The sequence below is a fragment of the Cherax quadricarinatus genome, chromosome 24, assembly GCF_038502225.1.
Source record: "Cherax quadricarinatus isolate ZL_2023a chromosome 24, ASM3850222v1, whole genome shotgun sequence".
In the NCBI taxonomy this organism is placed as follows: domain Eukaryota; kingdom Metazoa; phylum Arthropoda; class Malacostraca; order Decapoda; family Parastacidae; genus Cherax; species Cherax quadricarinatus.
The window spans coordinates 19,201,101-19,221,005 of NC_091315.1; the positions used below are offsets into that span (position 1 = coordinate 19,201,101).

At 38.7% G+C, this 19,905-nt stretch overlaps 1 protein-coding gene across 2 annotated transcripts in view; it reads left to right on the top strand.

The window, feature by feature from the left end:
- Positions 1-19,905, top strand: part of Ca-alpha1T (Ca[2+]-channel protein alpha[[1]] subunit T) — a 658,731-nt gene that overhangs the window by 214,404 nt on the left and 424,422 nt on the right. For both annotated transcript variants that reach the window (XM_070088225.1, XM_070088226.1), the window contains one exon: positions 4,629-4,746. In XM_070088225.1, the coding sequence (XP_069944326.1) occupies positions 4,629-4,746 (118 nt within the window). The remainder of the gene's footprint in view (positions 1-4,628; positions 4,747-19,905) is intronic.

Below are 19,905 nucleotides of genomic sequence, written 5' to 3' on the forward strand. Positions count from 1 at the left end.
GGATTTCTGTAAATTCTGCAATATGCTCAGTGGCTTTCCATGGTCAGGGCATCACCTGGGCATTAACAGCATTTTGTCTTACTGTTGTAGTTGTCCTTTATCTTACCTTTAAGTCTAGTATTTCATTTAACTTCTTCAGTCATCTTTGACTGCTTCTTTTCTAATTTCCTAACCTTGTGTACATTATAGACCCTGTTGTATTCATCACATCCATCAAGGATGACTTACCACCTTTCATAAAATAGTGTGTGTATATTTTCTCTTGCTGTGTCTTCTTTGGAAATCTCCACTATTAACTGATCTCTCTTCGCTTCTTGTCTGTCAAACTGTTCATTTCATTGTATTTTCCACCATGAGTTGTCGCTAAAGATTCTTCAGGAATGCTGGTCCTGCTGCATAGCTCAGTCATTTAATACTATATAAGGTCATAGTTGTAATAAAGTTGGTAGAATTACCGACAATATGTAAAGTAAAAGGACACAAATGCAACTAATGTGACTTTTTATTGTGGCAACGTTTCGCTCTCCAGGAGCTTTATCAAGCCATTACAAACAATACATGGACACAGAGGGTATATAAAGGCTCAGAGTGAGGGGCAATACTAGTGAGGTAACATTTTGATGTTCACTAGTGGTAGTAGTAGTAGTGACAAAAGTAATACAATATGGTAGAGCAATTAATTCGTACATGAGTAAAAGGATATAAAAGCTATTACTTGGGTAACATAAAAATAGGTTGGGCAAATATAGACTGGAAAGAGGCAGCTTGTTTCAGTGTTCACTCTCTGTAATGTGCTTTGTGTAGTATAACAGGAGAGACTATGTGATGGCAGGGTTTACTGTTTTCAGGAGGATTCTTGCTAAGACTTCGGAGATTGTGAAACTGCCGTTGTTTTGTTTAATTGTATTCGAAACAGCGATCAGTGCTGATTCGAGGCACTTGTGTCTGCGGAAATTAGTTTCTTTGATCACTAATTGGGCGTCTCTGAATTTCATGAGATGATTGGTGGAATTTCGGTGTTGTACACAGGCGTTGTTCAAGTTATCATTCCTACATGCGTAAATGTGGTGGAGTCGTCATACTCAACACCAGTGACTACAACACTAAAATGATGGACCTTCTGAATGATCAATCTACATACGAATCCATCGGCACTCAACAGTGGGAGACGCTCACCAAAGATTTTCTATACAAAACCAGACAAATACTCAAATGCACTAGAGAAGGGAAGAAACTTCTGCACTTGTTACCAAGCAACCCTAAACAAGCACATATGTATGGTTTACCCAAGACCCATAAACACAACATTCCTCTCAGACCAATCACGTCAGGAATAGGCAGTGCTCCGCACAAACTAGCCGGAGTTCTTGCCAAACATCTTTCCTGCCTTCTGGGGACCATCAGCCCCGCTCATCTTAAACACTCAGGCGACCTTCTCAGCCGCATCTGTAACCTCTCCATCCGTAACAAGAAACTAAGCAGTTTGGATGTGACTTCCCTCTTCACAAAAGTACCTACTAAAAAAGCCATCAAGGTTCTACGACGTAAAGTCAATCAGGACCTTAATCTTCCTCTACCTCCCGGAGATTTTGTTGACTTGATTGAACTCTGTGTTAATTTCAACTGTTTTTCTTTCAATAACAAGCTCTACAAACAAACCTACGGCATGGGAATGGGGTCCCCCATCAGTGCCGTCCTAGCCAACTTATACATGGAACACCTAGAGTCCGAACACTTCGCCAACATCATCCCTTCAAGAGTCGCTTGGTTACGTTACGTGGATGACGTCCTCGTAATAACTCCCAAACGTTTTGATGTACGGGATCTTCAGGCAAGGCTCAATGCAGTTGAACCGACGATCCAGTTTACACTAGAAGAAGAGTCCAATGACAAGCTACCTTTCCTCGACGTCCTCATTCACAAAGTAGACAACAACCTAAGATTTCAAGTTTATCGAAAACCCACCAATAAAAATGATCTCACACACTTCTATTCCAGTCAAGACACCAAGACCAAAAGAGGCATCATCATCGGGTTTTTCCGAAGAGCATACCGAATTTGTAGTCCTGAGTTTCTTGACGAGGAATGTACATACATTCACCAAACATTCACTGAGTTACATTTTCCTTCTTTTTTCATCAAAGACTGCAAGAAAAGAGCTCTTAATATCATTAATTCTCCATGCATCAACACCACTCCCAACAAAGTTATAATTCTTCCCAACAGCCAGGTTGCATTGAACGTCTCAAAAGTACTTTCACAAGCTAACACCAGAGTCGCCATCGCTTCTAGCACTTCAATCAAGGATCTAACCAGGACAAAATCCAAGCACCACGAACCAGTCAATGCAGGAGTTTACACTATACCCTGTGGAGGCTGTGACAAGATTTACGTAGGTGAAACAGCAAGAAACCTCGACACCCGCCTCAATGAACACATTTACGCATGTAGGAACGATAACTTGAACAACGCCTGTGTACAACACCGAAATTCCACCAATCATCTCATGAAATTCAGAGATGCCCAATTAGTGATCAAAGAAACTAATTTCCGCAGACGCAAGTGCCTCGAATCAGCACTGATCGCTGTTTCGAATACAATTAAACAAAACAATGGCAGTTTCACAATCTCCGAAGTCTTAGCAAGAATCCTCCTGAAAACAGTAAACCCTGCCATCACATAGTCTCTCCTGTTATACTACACAAAGGACATTACAGAGAGTGAACACTGAAACAAGCTGCCTCTTTCCAATCTATATTTGCCCAACCTATTTTTATGTTCCCCAAGTAATAGCTTTTATATCCTTTTACTCATGTACGAATTAATTGCTCTACCATATTGTATTACTTTTGTCACTACTACTACTACTACTACTACTACCACTAGTGAACATCGAAATGGTACCTCACTAGTATTGCCCCTCACTCTGAGCCTTTATATACCCTCTGTGTCCATGTATTGTTTGTAATGGCTTGATAAAGCTCCTGGAGAGCGAAACGTTGCCACAATAAAAAGTCACATTAGTTGCATTTGTGTCCTTTTACTTTACAAGGTCATAGTTGTCTTTTAGTAAGGCATATTTCCAAAAGTCTGCAAGATTAACTGCCCTTTTATTTATAACATATTGCTTTGCAACTCTCAAAAGCAACAAAAACATATCCCTTTTCTATGATTTTAATACATTTATCCTCAGGTTATTGTACTGTATGACACAAATATGCTGGTACTGATTTCTTATATTCACCTAATGCATTTTCCTCATTCTTGTGACTTCTTAATCTAACTAATCTTTATTCCAACAGCAACTGTTTCTTAGTTTTTTCTTAAACTTATTAATTTAATTTTTTCTTCTAACTGATTCTCTTTATTCCACCTATATATTCATACTTTAGCTTCCACTTTAGCTTCTTCTGAAAGCATGCACAGTACTGTACAGTGCATCTAAGCTGTTACCACTTAGCCTTATGACTATCAGCACATAGTCCAAAAGACAGCTCTCATTATACACTTCATTATATGTTGTATACTTATGCCTTTCTTTATAAAACATAGCCACTCAACATAGTTAAATGGTTATACAAACAGCTTTCTCCAGAAAGGCATGGGGATCAGTTCTCTGAAGAATATAGTAATAATCGTATTTGTCTCATGTTTGGTTAATTTTTCATAAGACAGTACATCACTCCATGCATTCTACTTTCATTCTTTTATTCACATTTCTCAAATTAAAGCATTCATACCCTTTCTTTTTCTACCTGAGTTGTTCATTCAACAGAATTGGCACATGTTTTAGCTTTTATTTGTTTGGGCACAACTGCCTTAATTCCTTCTCCTCCTCCATATTAAAAGACTAGTGACCCTTTTAACTTGGTTTCCCTCATTGGTGAAATATCATGTTTCCTTTCATTCATAATGCTTAGTCATTCTTTTCTTCATATCACCTTTATTATACTTACACGTTTCAAACATCCCAAAGTCAAGGTTTGCATTTTTATAGTAGATAAAATTCTGTGGGCTCATTTACACTTTTGGTAATTGGTCATGTATCTTATATCTTATAATACTTAGGTTGAATTCAGTGTTTTGTTGCAATGCACCAAAAGCCATTAGTGGAAGCACATTGGAATAAAGTCCATACAGCCGCGCACTCTTGTACATCATGGCTTTTTCTCGATTATATTATTGTTGCTTGCTCTCACCATAGTTTGCTTATGTCCACCAGAGGAAGTTGCTATTGTCCTAACTAGACCTGACCAAGTTATGATTTTCATTTGTATTATATTAAATCATATGAAGTTATATAATGTTATCTTGGCCCCCAAATATATGGGTCACCAATAATTTCCTTTAACTTGATCAAATATAATAATAATTTTAATGGCCAGAAAAAACTGATTAATTTCTACTCACCAAAATTATGTTTTCCAGTGCTTTTTGTCAACCATTCTAAGTTACAGCTCAACTAATTTATTTACAAATTAAATTATACTCACAATTATCATCAGACAACTTCATTATGTTATGGTTTATAGTTTTTAATAATTTTGTTAACCACATTTAGTTATACTAACAGTACTTTCTGTTAGCCTAAATAAGTTATGGTTTACCAATGTTTTCTCTCTTTCTAGTATACTGGGCATGAATCTTTTCGGTTGCAAATTCTGCAAAAAGAACCCGGACAATTCAACTTCTTGTGACCGCAAGAACTTTGACAGTCTCTTATGGGCCAGCATAACCGTGTTCCAGGTACAGCTTAAGTGTTGAGAGTGTGCTGAGGCTGTCTGTTTTCTTGGTCCTTGTGGTGAGGCTGTGTCTGTGCTCCATGTCCAGTGTGCATTAACAAGGCAGTACATGTCTGTGCATGCTCTCAACAGCTGGCTTAAATTAATGAAGTGGAAAATACTGTACTAGAATTTAAATACAGTAACTATCAAAGATTTCTCTAGCAGAGGTTATTTGTTGTTGACTATCCTCACTAGTACATTACCACAGGTACTGCTAGAACACCACATAGCCACACATGTATCTGGGACAGGATCAGTTCTTTAGAAAGCCTAATATACATTAAAATATCTTGCATATTTTTTACAAACATGAGCTTCATTATAAGCAAAATAATTTCATATTTTAAATTTCTTATGGTCTCTGTTTGTTGATGGTAATGACACTTTAGCTCATGAGACTAACTCTGAGTGTGTCATCACATGTGCCAAACTGCCCTTTAGTCACCATAGGTATGCCTAATAAATAATTTGTGGGCTTTTTTACAGTATGTCACAAACACGTAGTTAACTTTCACAGATGCATCAGTTCTCTCTTAATTAAATCTGTTGAATCTATTAACAATATTTACACATTAGTCAACTACAAATGCACTAGTCAATGAAACTTGAGTCTGCCACAGACACATCACTCCTCAGTAGATGTTAGTTACAAGAGGCTGACGATGACCACCATAGTAGCTTCATCTGTAAGGTAAAGAAAACTAGTTTGTTAACTATGTTCGGCCTCCAGGACACACCGACCAGCAATTCATCACACCTGTAAACATTTACACCTTATCTACAGGCCAGCAGGTGTGTATCACCACTGCTTAGCTGCCTTGCTTGAACACTACAATCTTTGCACCATGTAATTTATATGGGGGCACACGCACGAGCATCTTGCTTCATTTTGTTGGTGTCATGCATAGTTCTCTTTGACGCAGCTGCATTTTTTTACTGCTCGCTCTCATTTTTGGTTTATGAGTTAGTGTAGCTGTAAGAGTTCTAGAAACTATGAAAGTTGTTCCGAGGAAAATAAGTATCGAAACAAAGTTTTCTTTGGAGTATACTGTGTAAAAATTTTCTAATTACAGTATTATACTGTTTTTATAAAAAAATATTGTGTGTCCTTCATCCACAACAGAAAATATTGAGCAGACAGTACCCCTAGCACTTCATAGATTTATGAGTAGCTAGGACAGGTAGTGTGCCTCATTTACGTTCAGAGTAAATCAACCGTATATAGTGAAGGGCATAACCTTGCCTATTATTTGCTTTTTTTTTTTTTAGTTAAAAATAATCTTCTATAAACTGCATAAGAATATGGGATACAGTTGAAATTATTGTAGTGGAGCTTGTGATATGGTGTTAATGGTGAATAAGCATATTTACTAGTGGTGGTTTGAATTTTATTGCCAGGAACAGCCAGAGCCATTGTGGGTAACACCTTAACTTACTGTATCAAGAAAAGCAAGTGTTTTACAGTGTATTAGCAGAGATACAGTAGTACTGTGCAACTCGTTATACATATTTTTTAGGCAGTGATGAAAAGCATTGCTTACATTATATACATAAATATATACATGGAAATATAGAATAGGTTTTCCAAAACCTTTATAAAGTAAGAAAAAATTATTCACCCTTCCAAAATGTACAGTATATATTTAAATGTATATTATTCAAGGAGATGAACCTATTATCTATATAAATACATATTGTCGGTATTTTTTTGCATTACTGTAGTTGCATTATAATCCGTGAACATGCAATATCAGAGAGAGAAATTGTGTGAATGAGTGTGGTAACAAATGCAATTTATATTTATTTTATAAAAATTGCCTCATCTTCAGCCAGTGGTATTTTGCTCTCAGGTAAAAACATTTGTATGAACTTAGATTCATAGACTTAGTTTGTAAATAATTTTGGGTTACAACTGCTGATAAGCAAGCTTTAGTAATATTATAGGCTTTTGCTATCCTAGATTTGCATAGACTTGAAACTTGAGCCATTGCCTACTAGTCATTTTCTCTATCATTTCCTCTATTCAGCATGGTTGGGTTGTGAAATAAATTCATTTTAACCTGAGTTCAATACTTTTATCATTTTTGTGTAGATTGAAGCCAGCACATTAGACTCCAGTATAATTGGTCATTGATTATTAACAGAAAATGTGATAATACTCTTTATCTTATGTAATTTGAAGGTTTATTTACATCAAAACTTGCAATATTGTAGTTGGTAAGGTATCGTATGTATTTTTTTTTTTTCAACATGTTGGTCATCTCCCACCGAGGCAAGGTGACCCAAAAAGAAAGAAAATCCTCAAAAAGAAAATACTTTCATCATCATTCAACACTTTCACCTCACTCATACATAATCACTATCTTTGCAGAGGTGCTCAGATTCGACAGTTCAGAAGTCCCTCCAAACTGCCAATATCCCAAACCCCTCCTTTAACCCTTTGACTGTTTTGGTCTTATATTTACGTCTTACGAGCCACCGTTTTTGACGTATGTATACTCATAAATTCTAGCGGCTTCAAATCAAGCAGGAGAAAGCTGGTAGGCCCACATGTGAGAGAATGGGTCTGTGTGGTCAGTGTGCACCATATAAAAAAAATAGTGCAGCATGCAGTGCATAATGAGAAAAAAACTCCGACCTTTTTTTTATAATTAAAATGCCGACTTTGTGGTCTATTTTCATATAGTATTTATGGTTGTATTCTCGTTTTCTTGGTCTCATTTGATAGAAAGTAAAACATATTATAGGAACAGAGGTGACATTGATTGGTTTTACTATGAGAAGAACCTTGTAATGGAGCTCAAAGTAGGGGAAATGTTTGAATAAAAATTTTTGCCGATGTTCAAAAGTAAACAAAAGATGTCATTTTCCAATAAATGTCCAAGTAGGCATTCTAATATGCAGTCATGAATGGGTTGACATTATTTATACAATTATTACAATATTGCAGTAGTCTGCATGACAGTAAATCTTCTATTTTTTGTTTGAATAAAAATTCAAAATAGAAAGCAAGAGTAATATCAGAGCGGCCTGGAGACGTGACTGATGAACAAAGATAATGTTATTTTAGAGCCATGAATGTTTGCATTGTTCATTCTGGACCCTATTTTGAAATTGTCATATTTTTTAATTTTCGTGAAATTGGCCAAATTGCAAATTTTTTACCACGTTATTGGGTAGTTGAAATCAGTAAATGGGCAGTTTCTTGTACTCAATTGATAGAAAAAATGGAGTTCTAAAGAAATAGCTATGAGTTTGGTTGACTGGAACAATGGAATTAGCTGGAAATAAGGCTCAAAGTGGGCGAAATCGCCGATTCGTAAATATCGCCAAGGTCGCTAACTTCGTGAGAGCGTAATTCCGTCAGTTTTCCATCAATTTTCATTCTTTTGGTGTCATTACAATCAGGAAAAGATTCTTTATCATTTCGTAGGAAATTTATTTTTTTTTTTATTTTGCGACACCAGGAGACATCTCAGGATTTGGGGGTTGCGACAGTCAAGAGGTTAAAGTGCAGGCATTGTATTTCCCATTTCCAGGACTCAAGTCCGGCTAACTGGTTTCCCTGAATGTCTTCACAAAATACTACCCTGCTCACACTCCAACAGCTTGTCAGGTCCCATAAACTATTCGTCTCTATTCACTCCTGTCTAACACGCTCACACATGCTTGCTGGAAATCCAAGCCCCTCATCCACGAAACCTCCTTTACCCCCCTCTCCAACATTTTAGAGGATGACCTCTACCCTGCCTTCCTTCCCCTACAGATTTATGCGCTCTCCAAGTCATTAAGGAAGTAAGTTTATTCAGGTATACACAAATGCAGTTACATAGATTATCATACATAGCAGCGTATGTGTAGAGAATCTAGGATAACCCAAAAAAGTCAGACTTTGATCCATTCTCTCTAAATGCCCAAACCACCTCAACAAACCCTCTTCAGCCCTCTGACTAATACTTTTAGTAACTCCACACCTCCTCCTAATTTCCACACTCCAAATCCTCTGCATAATATTTACACCACACATTGCCTTTAGACACCACTGTCTTCAGCTGCCTCCTTACTGAAGCATTTGCAAAACCGCTATACTTTCATATATTCCCTTCTTTGCCTCCATGAATAATGTTTTTTATCTCCACAGATACCTGAATGCACCACTCGCCTTTTTTCCTTCATCAATTGTATGGTTAATTTCATCCTTCATAAACCCATCCGCTGACAAGTCAACTCCCAAATATCTGAAAACATTTACTTCTTCCATACTCCCTCTTGCCAATGTGATATCACATTCCTTTAGAATCTCCCTTAAGCACAGTATCATCAGCAAAAAGTAACTATGTCAACTCTCAGTTTGAATTTCATTCCCTATAATTTAATGCCACCCCTCTCCCCAACACCCAAGCATTTACTTTTTTTACAACACCATCTATAAATATATTAATCAACCATGGTGACATTACACATCCCTGTCTAAGACCTACTTTTACTGGGAGGTAATCTCCCTCTCTCCTACACACTCTAACCTGAGCCTCACTATCCTCATAAAAACTTTACAGCATTTAGTAATTTACTACCTATTCCATACACTTGCAACATCTGCCACATTGCTCCTCTATCCACTCTATCATATGCCTTTTTTAAATCCATAAATGCAATGAAAACTTCCCTTCCTTTATCTAAATACTGTTCACATATATGCTTCAATGTAAACACTTGATCTACTCATTCTAAAGCCTCCTTGCTCATTTGCAGTCCTACTCTCTGTCTTACCTCTAATTCTTTCAGTAATAACCCTACTGTACACTAGGGATGTATCGGATGTGAAAATTTAGATATCCATGGATGCGGATGTGTATTAGGATGTCTTACTTATTTTGCGGATGCAGATGCAAATGCGGATATCTGCTTATAGTACAATGCGGATGCGATTGCGGATGTCACTTCTTGACATCCTCCTGGATGTCCTCTCTTGAGCAACTGTACCAGCAGCTGAAAGAGGAGCTTAGGGTTGCTAAGTTTGAGATATGGCGACTGACAGAGGAGAACGAGGATTCGAAGTAATCCTCCTGTTGCGAGTCCTTAGGTCAAGAGAGGAACCTGGTCAGTGGCCGGCCAACATGGAACAACGCTGAAAATCAAGAAGTCTGTTGGAGTGGCAGAAACAACGAAGATCCAGAAGATTGCTGTGGTGACTTCCAACCCAATTTCGGTGTTACGCAACGAATGTGGGTTTCCCAACGAATGTGGGTTTCCCAACGAATGTGGGTTTCCCAACGAATGTGGGTTGTCTACTGGGAATGTCACAATGACCACCAAGGGAGCATTGGCAGACGTGAGTGAAACATCCCTTGATACCCCAATGAAGACTGTGAAGGCTTACTCAGCCCTGTAACAACTTCAGTCAGTATTACTCAGGCTGGCTCCTCCTCAGGAAAATTAGTGAATAGAAAAAGAAATAATAACAGACAAACATAAACACTTTATTATATAGAAAATATAAAATGTAAAACACTTAAATATGAAATATTAATCCTACATTAAAGAAAATGAAAAATGAAAAATATAAATGATAACTGAATTCAACGCTAATTTAAAGGTATATAAAACGTGGGTGTCTGGTGTTGGTGACACTGTTGTTGAAATCGTAGCCGTTGCTGATGATGGGGGGGGGTCGCAGGTGTTGGTGACCACCACTGGCTAGATCTTCACAGATTATTGCCGTGAGTATAATATCCCGATGACAGGAAAGCAGGTTCTTTACCACTGCAATGATGTGGGGTTATGTCCTGCAATTTCATACAGGTGCACAGGTACTTCAATACAAAATGGAGAAATCTCTGGACGTTAGTCCTTCTCTTGTTTTGCTCGTTGATTGCCAGGTGACCCTCTCTGACATCCAAGCTGGAAAGATAGACAGGTTACCCACTGCTTAAATAATCACTCTCCATGGCAGTGTACACTACTCAAAAGACGTGGTGATTATTACAACAGTCAACATAGAGCAAGGCTGAAAGGACTAAGTTTATTATTGGTCAAAAGTGAAGCTTTTAACCAATAAATCCACTAGAATACAAGGCAGGCATGTACTTACAGTAGTGTTGGGAGCTGTGAGTCGAGTGATTTACTGTTTGACCAGAGCCCCACACGTCACCTTTCGAGGGGGGGGGAAGAGGGAGGGGAAGGGATAGCGGGAGCTAGACTGACCCTACGTTAACAAGCAGCCGGCAATCAAACTATCACTTTCGGGGAGGGGGAAGAAAGGCGGAAGCTTGACTTACCCTACCTTAACTAGTAGCCGGTAATGAAACTATCGTTACTATATCTCTACTCCTATCTATTGAACTTTTCCCTCACACTCCCCCATACCAAGACTTATAGTCAAGGAGTATAAGAAGAATAGACGAGGAAAAAGTTCTAACATGTGGAAGTCGCGTAAGGCAACAAATCTTCTACTGACTGTCACGACTTAACCAGTCAGAGAAATAATTGGATGAACCATTGATATACACAATATGGAACTTAAAAGCCTGGAGTGCCAATCTCCACCTCAAGAGGTGACTGTTGGTTCCCTTAAAAGTTTCTAGGTATATCAAAGGTTTGTGGTCCGTTTCTAAAATGAATTCTTTTCCCAGCAAATAAAATTTAAGTTTGGAGATACCCCACACAAGGGCTAAACATTCCTTTTCTATTGTGGAGTATCTTGTTTCTGCGGGAAGGAGTTTCCGGCTTAGGAAGCATACAGGGAAGGGAGTACCATCATGGTATTGTAGTAACACCGCACATAAGCCAGTATTGGAGGCATCAGTTCTCAGACAAAATGTTTTATTAATGTCTGGAATCTTAAGTATAGGGTCTTTCGAAAAGATACTTTTAATCTCATTAAACTGATCCCGAGCTACGTCGGATAGTTCAAGAGGTTCCTTCACAGACTTTTTAAGGAAGTCTGATAAGATGCCTGTAAGATCAGTAAGGTTCGGGATAAACCGTGCATAAAAATTTACAGAACCAAGAAAGCTTCGCATGAGCTTCTTGGTTTTGGGGAATTTAAATTCTAATAAAGCTTTGATCTTACTGGGGAGAGGCTGCAGAGAGTTATTAGAAAGTATCAGTCCAAGATATCTAATCTTGTTATACCCAAGGAAGCATTTCTTCGGCTTGGCAGTGAGGCCATGTGAGCGTAACCTACGCAAAACTGATGTTAATGTTTGGATATGTTCGCCCCACGTGGATGTCATTATGTAAATGTTATCAAAATAAACTGAAACATTTGGCATATTACCCAAGACCTTTCTCATCAGTCTCACATAGGTAGCACAGGCAGTTACCAAACAGAAGGGCATAGTTCTATACTGCATCAGTCCTTGGTGTGTAGGAAAAGCGGTGTACTGCTTAGAAGAAGGATCTAACATTACTTGATGATATGCCTGTGCAATATCAATCTCTGAAAAGAAGGAAGCGTCATAAAATTTGTGTAGATCGCTATCTATTAAGGGCATAGGCTCAGCATCCCACCGAGTTATAGCATTAAGGCCTCTGAAGTCAATAGCAAGTCTATATGAATTATCCTCCTTCTTAACCATGACTACTGGTGAGCAATATGCAGATACTGAAGGCTCAATGATCTTTAGTTTTAATAATTTGTCTACCTGTCGGTCAAATGCATCCCTAAGGTGAACTGGAACTGGGTATCATTTTCGTTTGATAGGATTGTCCGTCACTAAGTCAATCTTATGGACTACCGTGGAGGTAACACCTGGAATATCAGTAAAGATGTCTGAAAAGTTACTCACACATTGAAGTAGTTCATGTCTCTTATGGTCATCCAAAGATTCATTAATATTAATGTTGGTTGCATCCGAGTGGTCAAGAGTCACCAAGTCATGTAGTTCTTCATCATAGTCTAAGTTAGATGTGTCAATTATGCACACTTTACATTCTTCAGTTTTCTTATCAAGTTCGTGTGGAAAAACTAAGTCAAAGTTGTTAAGGCAGTTAACCGAATTTCTTCGGTAATATTTCTTAAGGATGTTGATATGATAAAGCTTAGGTTTCCCTTTGACTTCTATGAGGTAGTCAACTTTCCCACAAATTTTTAATACTTTATATGGACCTTTCCATGCTACTAATAATTTATTTGACTTGATAGGCAAAAGTACAAGAACTTCATCTCCTACTTTAAAACTTCTCCAACTTTTGGAGTCAAAATAGGTTTTGTACTGGTCCATTGACAAGCTTAGGTTCTTCGAAACTATGTCAGAGGTCTCCTCAAGTTTGGATCTAAGGTCAAGGAGAAACTGGTAAGAAGACTGAACCTCAGCATTTACCTCCTCATTAGTCCATAAGTCATGAAGGATGGACAGTGGACCTCTGGCCTGTCTACCATAGAGAAGTTCAAAAAGTGAAAACCCCAATGAGTCACTGGGAACTTCCCTCATGGCAAACAAAGCACAGGGTAGGTAACGATGCCACTCCTTAGGTTTAAGGGAGCAAATTTTCCTTAAAATGGACTTGAGAATCGAATGCTGGCGCTCAATCCTCCCATTACAGCTGGGATGATAGGGTGTTGTGAAGAGAGGCTTCACTCCCAGAAGTTGGTATAGATGTTGCATTAAGTCAGATGTGAATTGTGTCCCACGGTCAGACAAAATTTCTCTAGGGATGCCCACTCTGGAGAAGATGGACAAAAGGGCTTCAGCCACCTCTGTAGTAGTTATGGTCTTTAAGGGTATGGCTTCAGGGAAACTCGAAGCATAATCAACTAATGTTAATATATATCTATGTCCCCCAGAGGAAAGTGGAGATAAAGGACCAACGATGTCAATAGCTACTCTTTCAAACAGTACCGTAAAGATAGGCATTTTGACCATAGGTACTCGCCTGGTACCTCGGGAGGATGACAGTTTGCAAACTTTACACGATCTACAATAGGTAGTGATATCTGAGGACATTTTTGGCCAAAAATAGGTTTCCCTAATTTTATTTAAGGTTTTACGATGCGAGAAATGTCCGGCCACTGGCAGGTCATGAGCCATTTTAAGAACAGTCTCTCTGCATTGACTTGGAACAACTAAGATGGAATAGTCAATCTCATCTGAATTTAATTTGAATACTGACTTGTACAAGATACCTTTTATATATTCAAATTTATATGAAAAGTTTTTCCTTTGGATCACTTGATTTTGTTTAGCGGCATTATGGCAATTCTGAAGAGAAGGGCAATTACGTTGTAAATTGACAAAGGAATCCTTTGATATATCTAAAGGCTTAAAGTCAGGGAAAATCAAAGGATGGACAGTAGGAGAAGCCTGGGCTTTGGTCTGAGCCCTAGTCAAGACATTTATGGTATCGGAGGTGATATCTTCACTTTCATCTAACAAGTGAACCGGTGATTCTTCTTCCTCGCTTTCGAGAGAAGCATCACTGGTTTTTAATCCCACATGAATCTCGCGAGACATTGTCTCATCTGAACTTTCGAGCGGCTTCTCTGACTCTACAGGAAGAGGATCTGAAACACTTGTGTCCATCTTTAGTGCTGACAGGTCAAGCTCAGAAGGAAGAATGGCACCTTTTACATTACCTATTAATACGGAGCAAGAAGTGATGGGAGCTAGTACGGCTTCAGACCAACCTGTGAACCATTTAGACCTAATGTAACAACAGATGGTAGGAAAAGTGTCTGTACGGCCCAAGTAGTCTGAAAGTATAGCAGAGGAATGAGTTTCTTTAAGATTAGGGAACAGCTTATCAGAAATGACTATACATGTGCATCCAGTGTCTCGTAAAATGGTAGATACATTAAGTCCATTAACTGTTCCTGAACAGAAGGGTGCTTGGTCATTACAGTCTTTAAAACATCTTCCAACTTTTTGGACCTTCTTAGAAGGACAATCTGGACGTTTATGTCCCTTAACACCACACAAATGACAAACAGGAATAAAAGAACTCATTTTACTTTCCACTAGAGGCTTTGATTTCTTAAGGTCTGATGAACCCTTACCCTTAGGGTTCGATCCCTTTAGGTCTTTATAGGAATTGTGAGCCTCAGCATACAGGTCAGCAGCCTCAGCAACTTCCTCAGCTTTAATCAGGTTACGTTCTCTGATGAATGTTCGAATTTGGTGAGGAAGAGCTGTCAGGAACTGGTCAGCAACCATGAAGTCTCTAAGAGATTCATAACTGTGATCAATTCCTGAACTATCTATCCAAAAGTCGAACAAACGAAAGAGTGTTACCTGTAACTGTTGAAAGTTCTGGCCAGGCTGTAAGGTGGCATACCTGAAATCTTTCCTGTAAGAATTAGTGGTTTTTTGATATGCTTTAAGGATTGCCTTCTTTAGTAGGTTATAATTACATATGATATCCTGTGACAAAGTTGCATAGATATTCAAAGCTGTACCAGAAAATAACATTCCTAACCTGGTAGCCCAGGTGTCAGCAGGCCATTCACAGAGGGTAGCGGTATTTTCAAACCTGATAATGTATGAAGTTATGTCTTCCCCCTCTGTGAAGGGAGGTAAATTAGGTGTTGGAATATGTGCACTGACTGCACGTTGTTCCATTACTCCTTCCTCTAATTGTTGTTGTGTAAAAGTTAACTTTTTATTCTCTAATTCAAGACGAGATTTTTCGAGCTCTCGATCCTTTTCTCTCTCTATTAACTCAAGTTCTCTAGCTTTTTCTTCACGTTCTCTAGCTTTTTCCTCAACTTCTCTATCCTTTGCTCTTTCCTCAAGTTCCCTTAATTTAACCTGTTCCTCACGTATCTTAGCTTGTTCCTCACGTACTCTTGCTCTCTCCTCACGATCAAGTTTATCACGCTCTTTTTTGTCTTCTCTCTCTCTTTCTAACTGTCTTTCTTGGATTTCTCTCTCAATTCTCTCTCTCTCCTTTTCTTCTTCTCTTTCCCTTTCTGTCTTTCTTCTCTCTCAATTCTCTCTCTTTCAAGTCTTTCCTGAATCTTAGGACTAATGAAAGATTCTAAATTTTTCCCTGTTATTCCTAACTTACTTCCAGCGTTCATCCAAAACTGGTATTCATCCATACTTGCAAGAATAACTTAAACTATCAGGGGAAATGAAACGGGTATTAAAGAAAATGGAGGGTTCAATCCTGCTCCGCTCAAACTGTAAATAAACCAGAGGGCTCGATCCCTGCTTCAATTAAACAATATGTACTAACGAAAACGAAGGGTTCTATGCCGGCTCTGAGCAAACAGTAAGTAGAATGGGGTCCCTTGACCATCCAATCTTCTCACCAACAAATCAAGAGTGTCCTATGACAGTTCCCTTGATATAATGAAGAGCTCAATGAAACAAGTTGTCACTGGAAAATCTCGGGTCCCTAGAGTCTAATCCTCCAAAGTGTTTCAAGCTCACATACAATTAGGTGGCAGAATTAAATATTATATCCTGCCTGACTTGACTTACAATAAATTGAGACTATAACAATCACCAAATCTTTTAAATACCTGTACTGTAGTCCTACCATAGAGAATGATTACTCATGGCTGGTGGTAACCGTCTGTGGTATGCAGCGTTGAAGTTCCAATGGTAGATTCGAGATGGAGTTGAATCTTGATTCAGTAGAGTTGATCCTGGCAGGGTCGCCACTTGTGAAGGCTTACTCAGCCCTGTAACAACTTCAGTCAGTATTACTCAGGCTGGCTCCTCCTCAGGAAAATTAGTGAATAGAAAAAGAAATAATAACAGACAAACATAAACACTTTATTATATAGAAAATATAAAATGTAAAACACTTAAATATGAAATATTAATCCTACATTAAAGAAAATGAAAAATGAAAAATATAAATGATAACTGAATTCAATGCTAATTTAAAGGTATATAAAACGTGGGTGTCTGGTGTTGGTGACACTGTTGTTGAAATCGTAGCCGTTGCTGATGATGGGGGGGGGGTCGCAGGTGTTGGTGACCACCACTGGCTAGATCTTCACAGATTATTGCCGTGAGTATAATATCCCGATGACAGGAAAGCAGGTTCTTTACCACTGCAATGATGTGGGGTTATGTCCTGCAATTTCATACAGGTGCACAGGTACTTCAATACAAAATGGAGAAGTCTCTGGACGTTAGTCCTTCTCCTGTTCTGCTCGTTGATTGCCAGGTGACCCTCTCTGACATCCAAGCTGGAAAGATAGACAGGTTACCCACTGCTTAAATAATCACTCTCCATGGCAGTGTACACTACTCAAAAGACGTGGTGATTATTACAACAGTCAACATAGAGCAAGGCTGAAAGGACTAAGTTTATTATTGGTCAAAAGTGAAGCTTTTAACCAATAAATCCACTAGAATACAAGGCAGGCATGTACTTACAGTAGTGTTGGGAGCTGTGAGTCGAGTGATTTACTGTTTGACCAGAGCCCCACATGTCACCTTTTGAGGGGGGGGGGGAAGAGGGAGGGGAAGGGATATCGGGAGCTAGACTGACCCTACGTTAAGCAGCCGGCAATCAAACTATCACTTTCAGGGAGGGGGAAGAAAGGCGGAAGCTTGACTTACCCTACCTTAACTAGTAGCCGGTAATGAAACTATCGTTACTATATCTCTACTCCTATCTATTGAACTTTTCCCTCACAAAGACCATCAAGAATGTCATGACAAATTCCACAAATGAAGGTAAGAACATTGTTTTAGTTGGAGACAGTCTGGTTAAGTTTATGGATAGGGCCTTTTGTCTTAGGGACAGGAAGAGGAGGCTCAGGGTATGTTTTCCTGGGGCTGGGATGGAGGATATTGTTAGCCAACTGGACGACATCATGAAAGGTAATGGGAGCAATCCTATTATCTGCCTCAGTGCGGGAGGCAACGATGTTGGCAGACGTAGGAGTGAGGACCTGATTAGCAAGTATAGGTCAGCAATAAAGATAATTAGGAAGAAGGGTGGGAACCCTGTCATATGTGGTATTTTGCCAAGGAGAGGAGTTGGAAACGAATGGTTGTCCAGGGCAATTGGTGTAATTGCTGGCTGGACAAATACTGTAAGGAGAATGCGGTAACATTCATTGACAACTGGGACCTCTTCTATGGCAGAAATGACATGTATGCCAGGGATGGGGTTCACTTATCTAGGTCTGGGGTGGGGGCACTGGAAACGGCAGTGAAGGGAGCTGTTAGGGCTTTAAACTAGGAATATATAGTGGTATGGGTTTTGACAAAAATACAGTGAAGTCCCAGTATAGTAAAACTATGAGTTCTAGGGGAACTAGTAACAGGAAGAATGAGGTGGATATTGGAAAGCCAATGGCACTAGGTGACAAGGACAGTAATAGGTTTAGTGAAAAAACAGTTATGAGCAGGAAGGGTAAAGAGAAAGGAGGGTCTTCAAAATTATATTATGCTAATGGCCGTAGTGCTAGGAATAAGTTGGATGAGTTGAGATTAGTTGCTAGTGCAGGTAACATTGATGTCTTTGCAATCACTGACACATGGTTTAATTCCAAAAGTCTGGACATGCCTTCGGAATGTCACATTCAGGGTTTTAAATTGTCCCAAGGAGATAGACGTATCAGTAAGGGAGGTGGGGTGGCACTGTATGTCCGAGATCACTTGAACTGTTGCACAAAAACAGGTATTAAGTCTGAGGTAACACATACAGAGTGTCTGGATAGAATTTTCAGAGGGGCATAAAAAATTGATTGTAGGAGTGATATACCATCCCCCAAACTTAGATAGGGACCAAGGGAAATTACTGTGCGAGGAAATTGTTGAGGCCACAAGGCACGATAATGTAGTAATTCTAGGGGACTTTAACTTTAGTCACATTGATTGGAATTTCTTGACTGGGAATTTAGAATTAAATGACTTCTTAGAAGTAGTTCAGGAATGTTTTTTGAAGCAGTTTGTGACAGAACCTACAAGGGAAAATAACCTTCTTGATTTAGTTCTGGCAAACAAGGAAACCCTTGTTAATAATTTAGAAATTAATGAGGAACTCAGCACAAGCGATCACAAATCAATTACCTTTAGCATAGAATGGAAGTATGATAGTAGGGACAACTCAGTAACAGTTCCAGATTTTCGCTTAGCATATTACAATGGGCTTAGAGAACACTTATCATCTGTTGACTGGGGTAACGAGGAGATCTAATAATATGACAGTTTTCTGAACACTATACATGCTGCTCAAAGAATGTTTATCCCGTATAAAGAAATTAGATCAAATAGAAATGACCCACAATGGATGAAAATAGGCTGAAATATCTACTAGGGCGTAAGAAAGGAATTTATAGGCGTATCAAAAGAGGTGAGGGTCATCTTATGAATCAGTATATTGTCATAAAGAGGGACGTTAAAAAGGGGATAAGAAAAGCTAAAAGGGACTATGAAATCAAAGTTGCTAGGGATTTGAAAACTACCCCAAAAAGTTTTTTCCAGGTGTATAGAACGAAGTTAGAGATAAGATAGGTCCCCTTAAAAATAACTATGGGCATCTTACTGACAAAGAGAATGAAATGTGCTCGATTTTAAATAATTATTTTCTCTCGGTTTTTACACAGGAAGACACTAACAATATTCCAGTAATTAATATTTATAGTGGGCCTGAAGAAGATAAATTATGTAACATCACAGTCACTAGTGAAATGGTTATGAAACAAATAGACTGACTGAAGCAAAATAAGTCGCCGGGTCCTGATGAGGTTTTTTCAAGGGTTCTTAAGGAATGGAAAATGGAACTCTGTGAAGCATTAACTAGTATTTTTAATTTATCTCTTCAAACAGGTGTAGTGTCTGATATGTGCAAGATGGCTAATGTAATTCCTATTTTTAAAGCAGGGGACAAGTCGTTACTGTCAAATTACCGCCCAATAAGCCTGACCTCAATTGTAGGCAAATTACTAGAGTCAGTTATAGCTGACATTATAAGAAGCCATCTCGATAAGCATAGCTTGATTAATGATACTCAGCATGGATTCACAAGAGGCCATTCTTGTCTAACTAATTTATTAACTTTCTTCAGTAAAGCTTTTGAGGCTGTTGACCACGATAAAGAATTTAATATTATTTACTTAGATTTTAGTAAGGCTTTTGATAGAGTTCCGCACCAGAGACTGGTAAAGAAAGTGGCAGCTCATGGCATTGGGGGAAGGGTGCTCTCATGG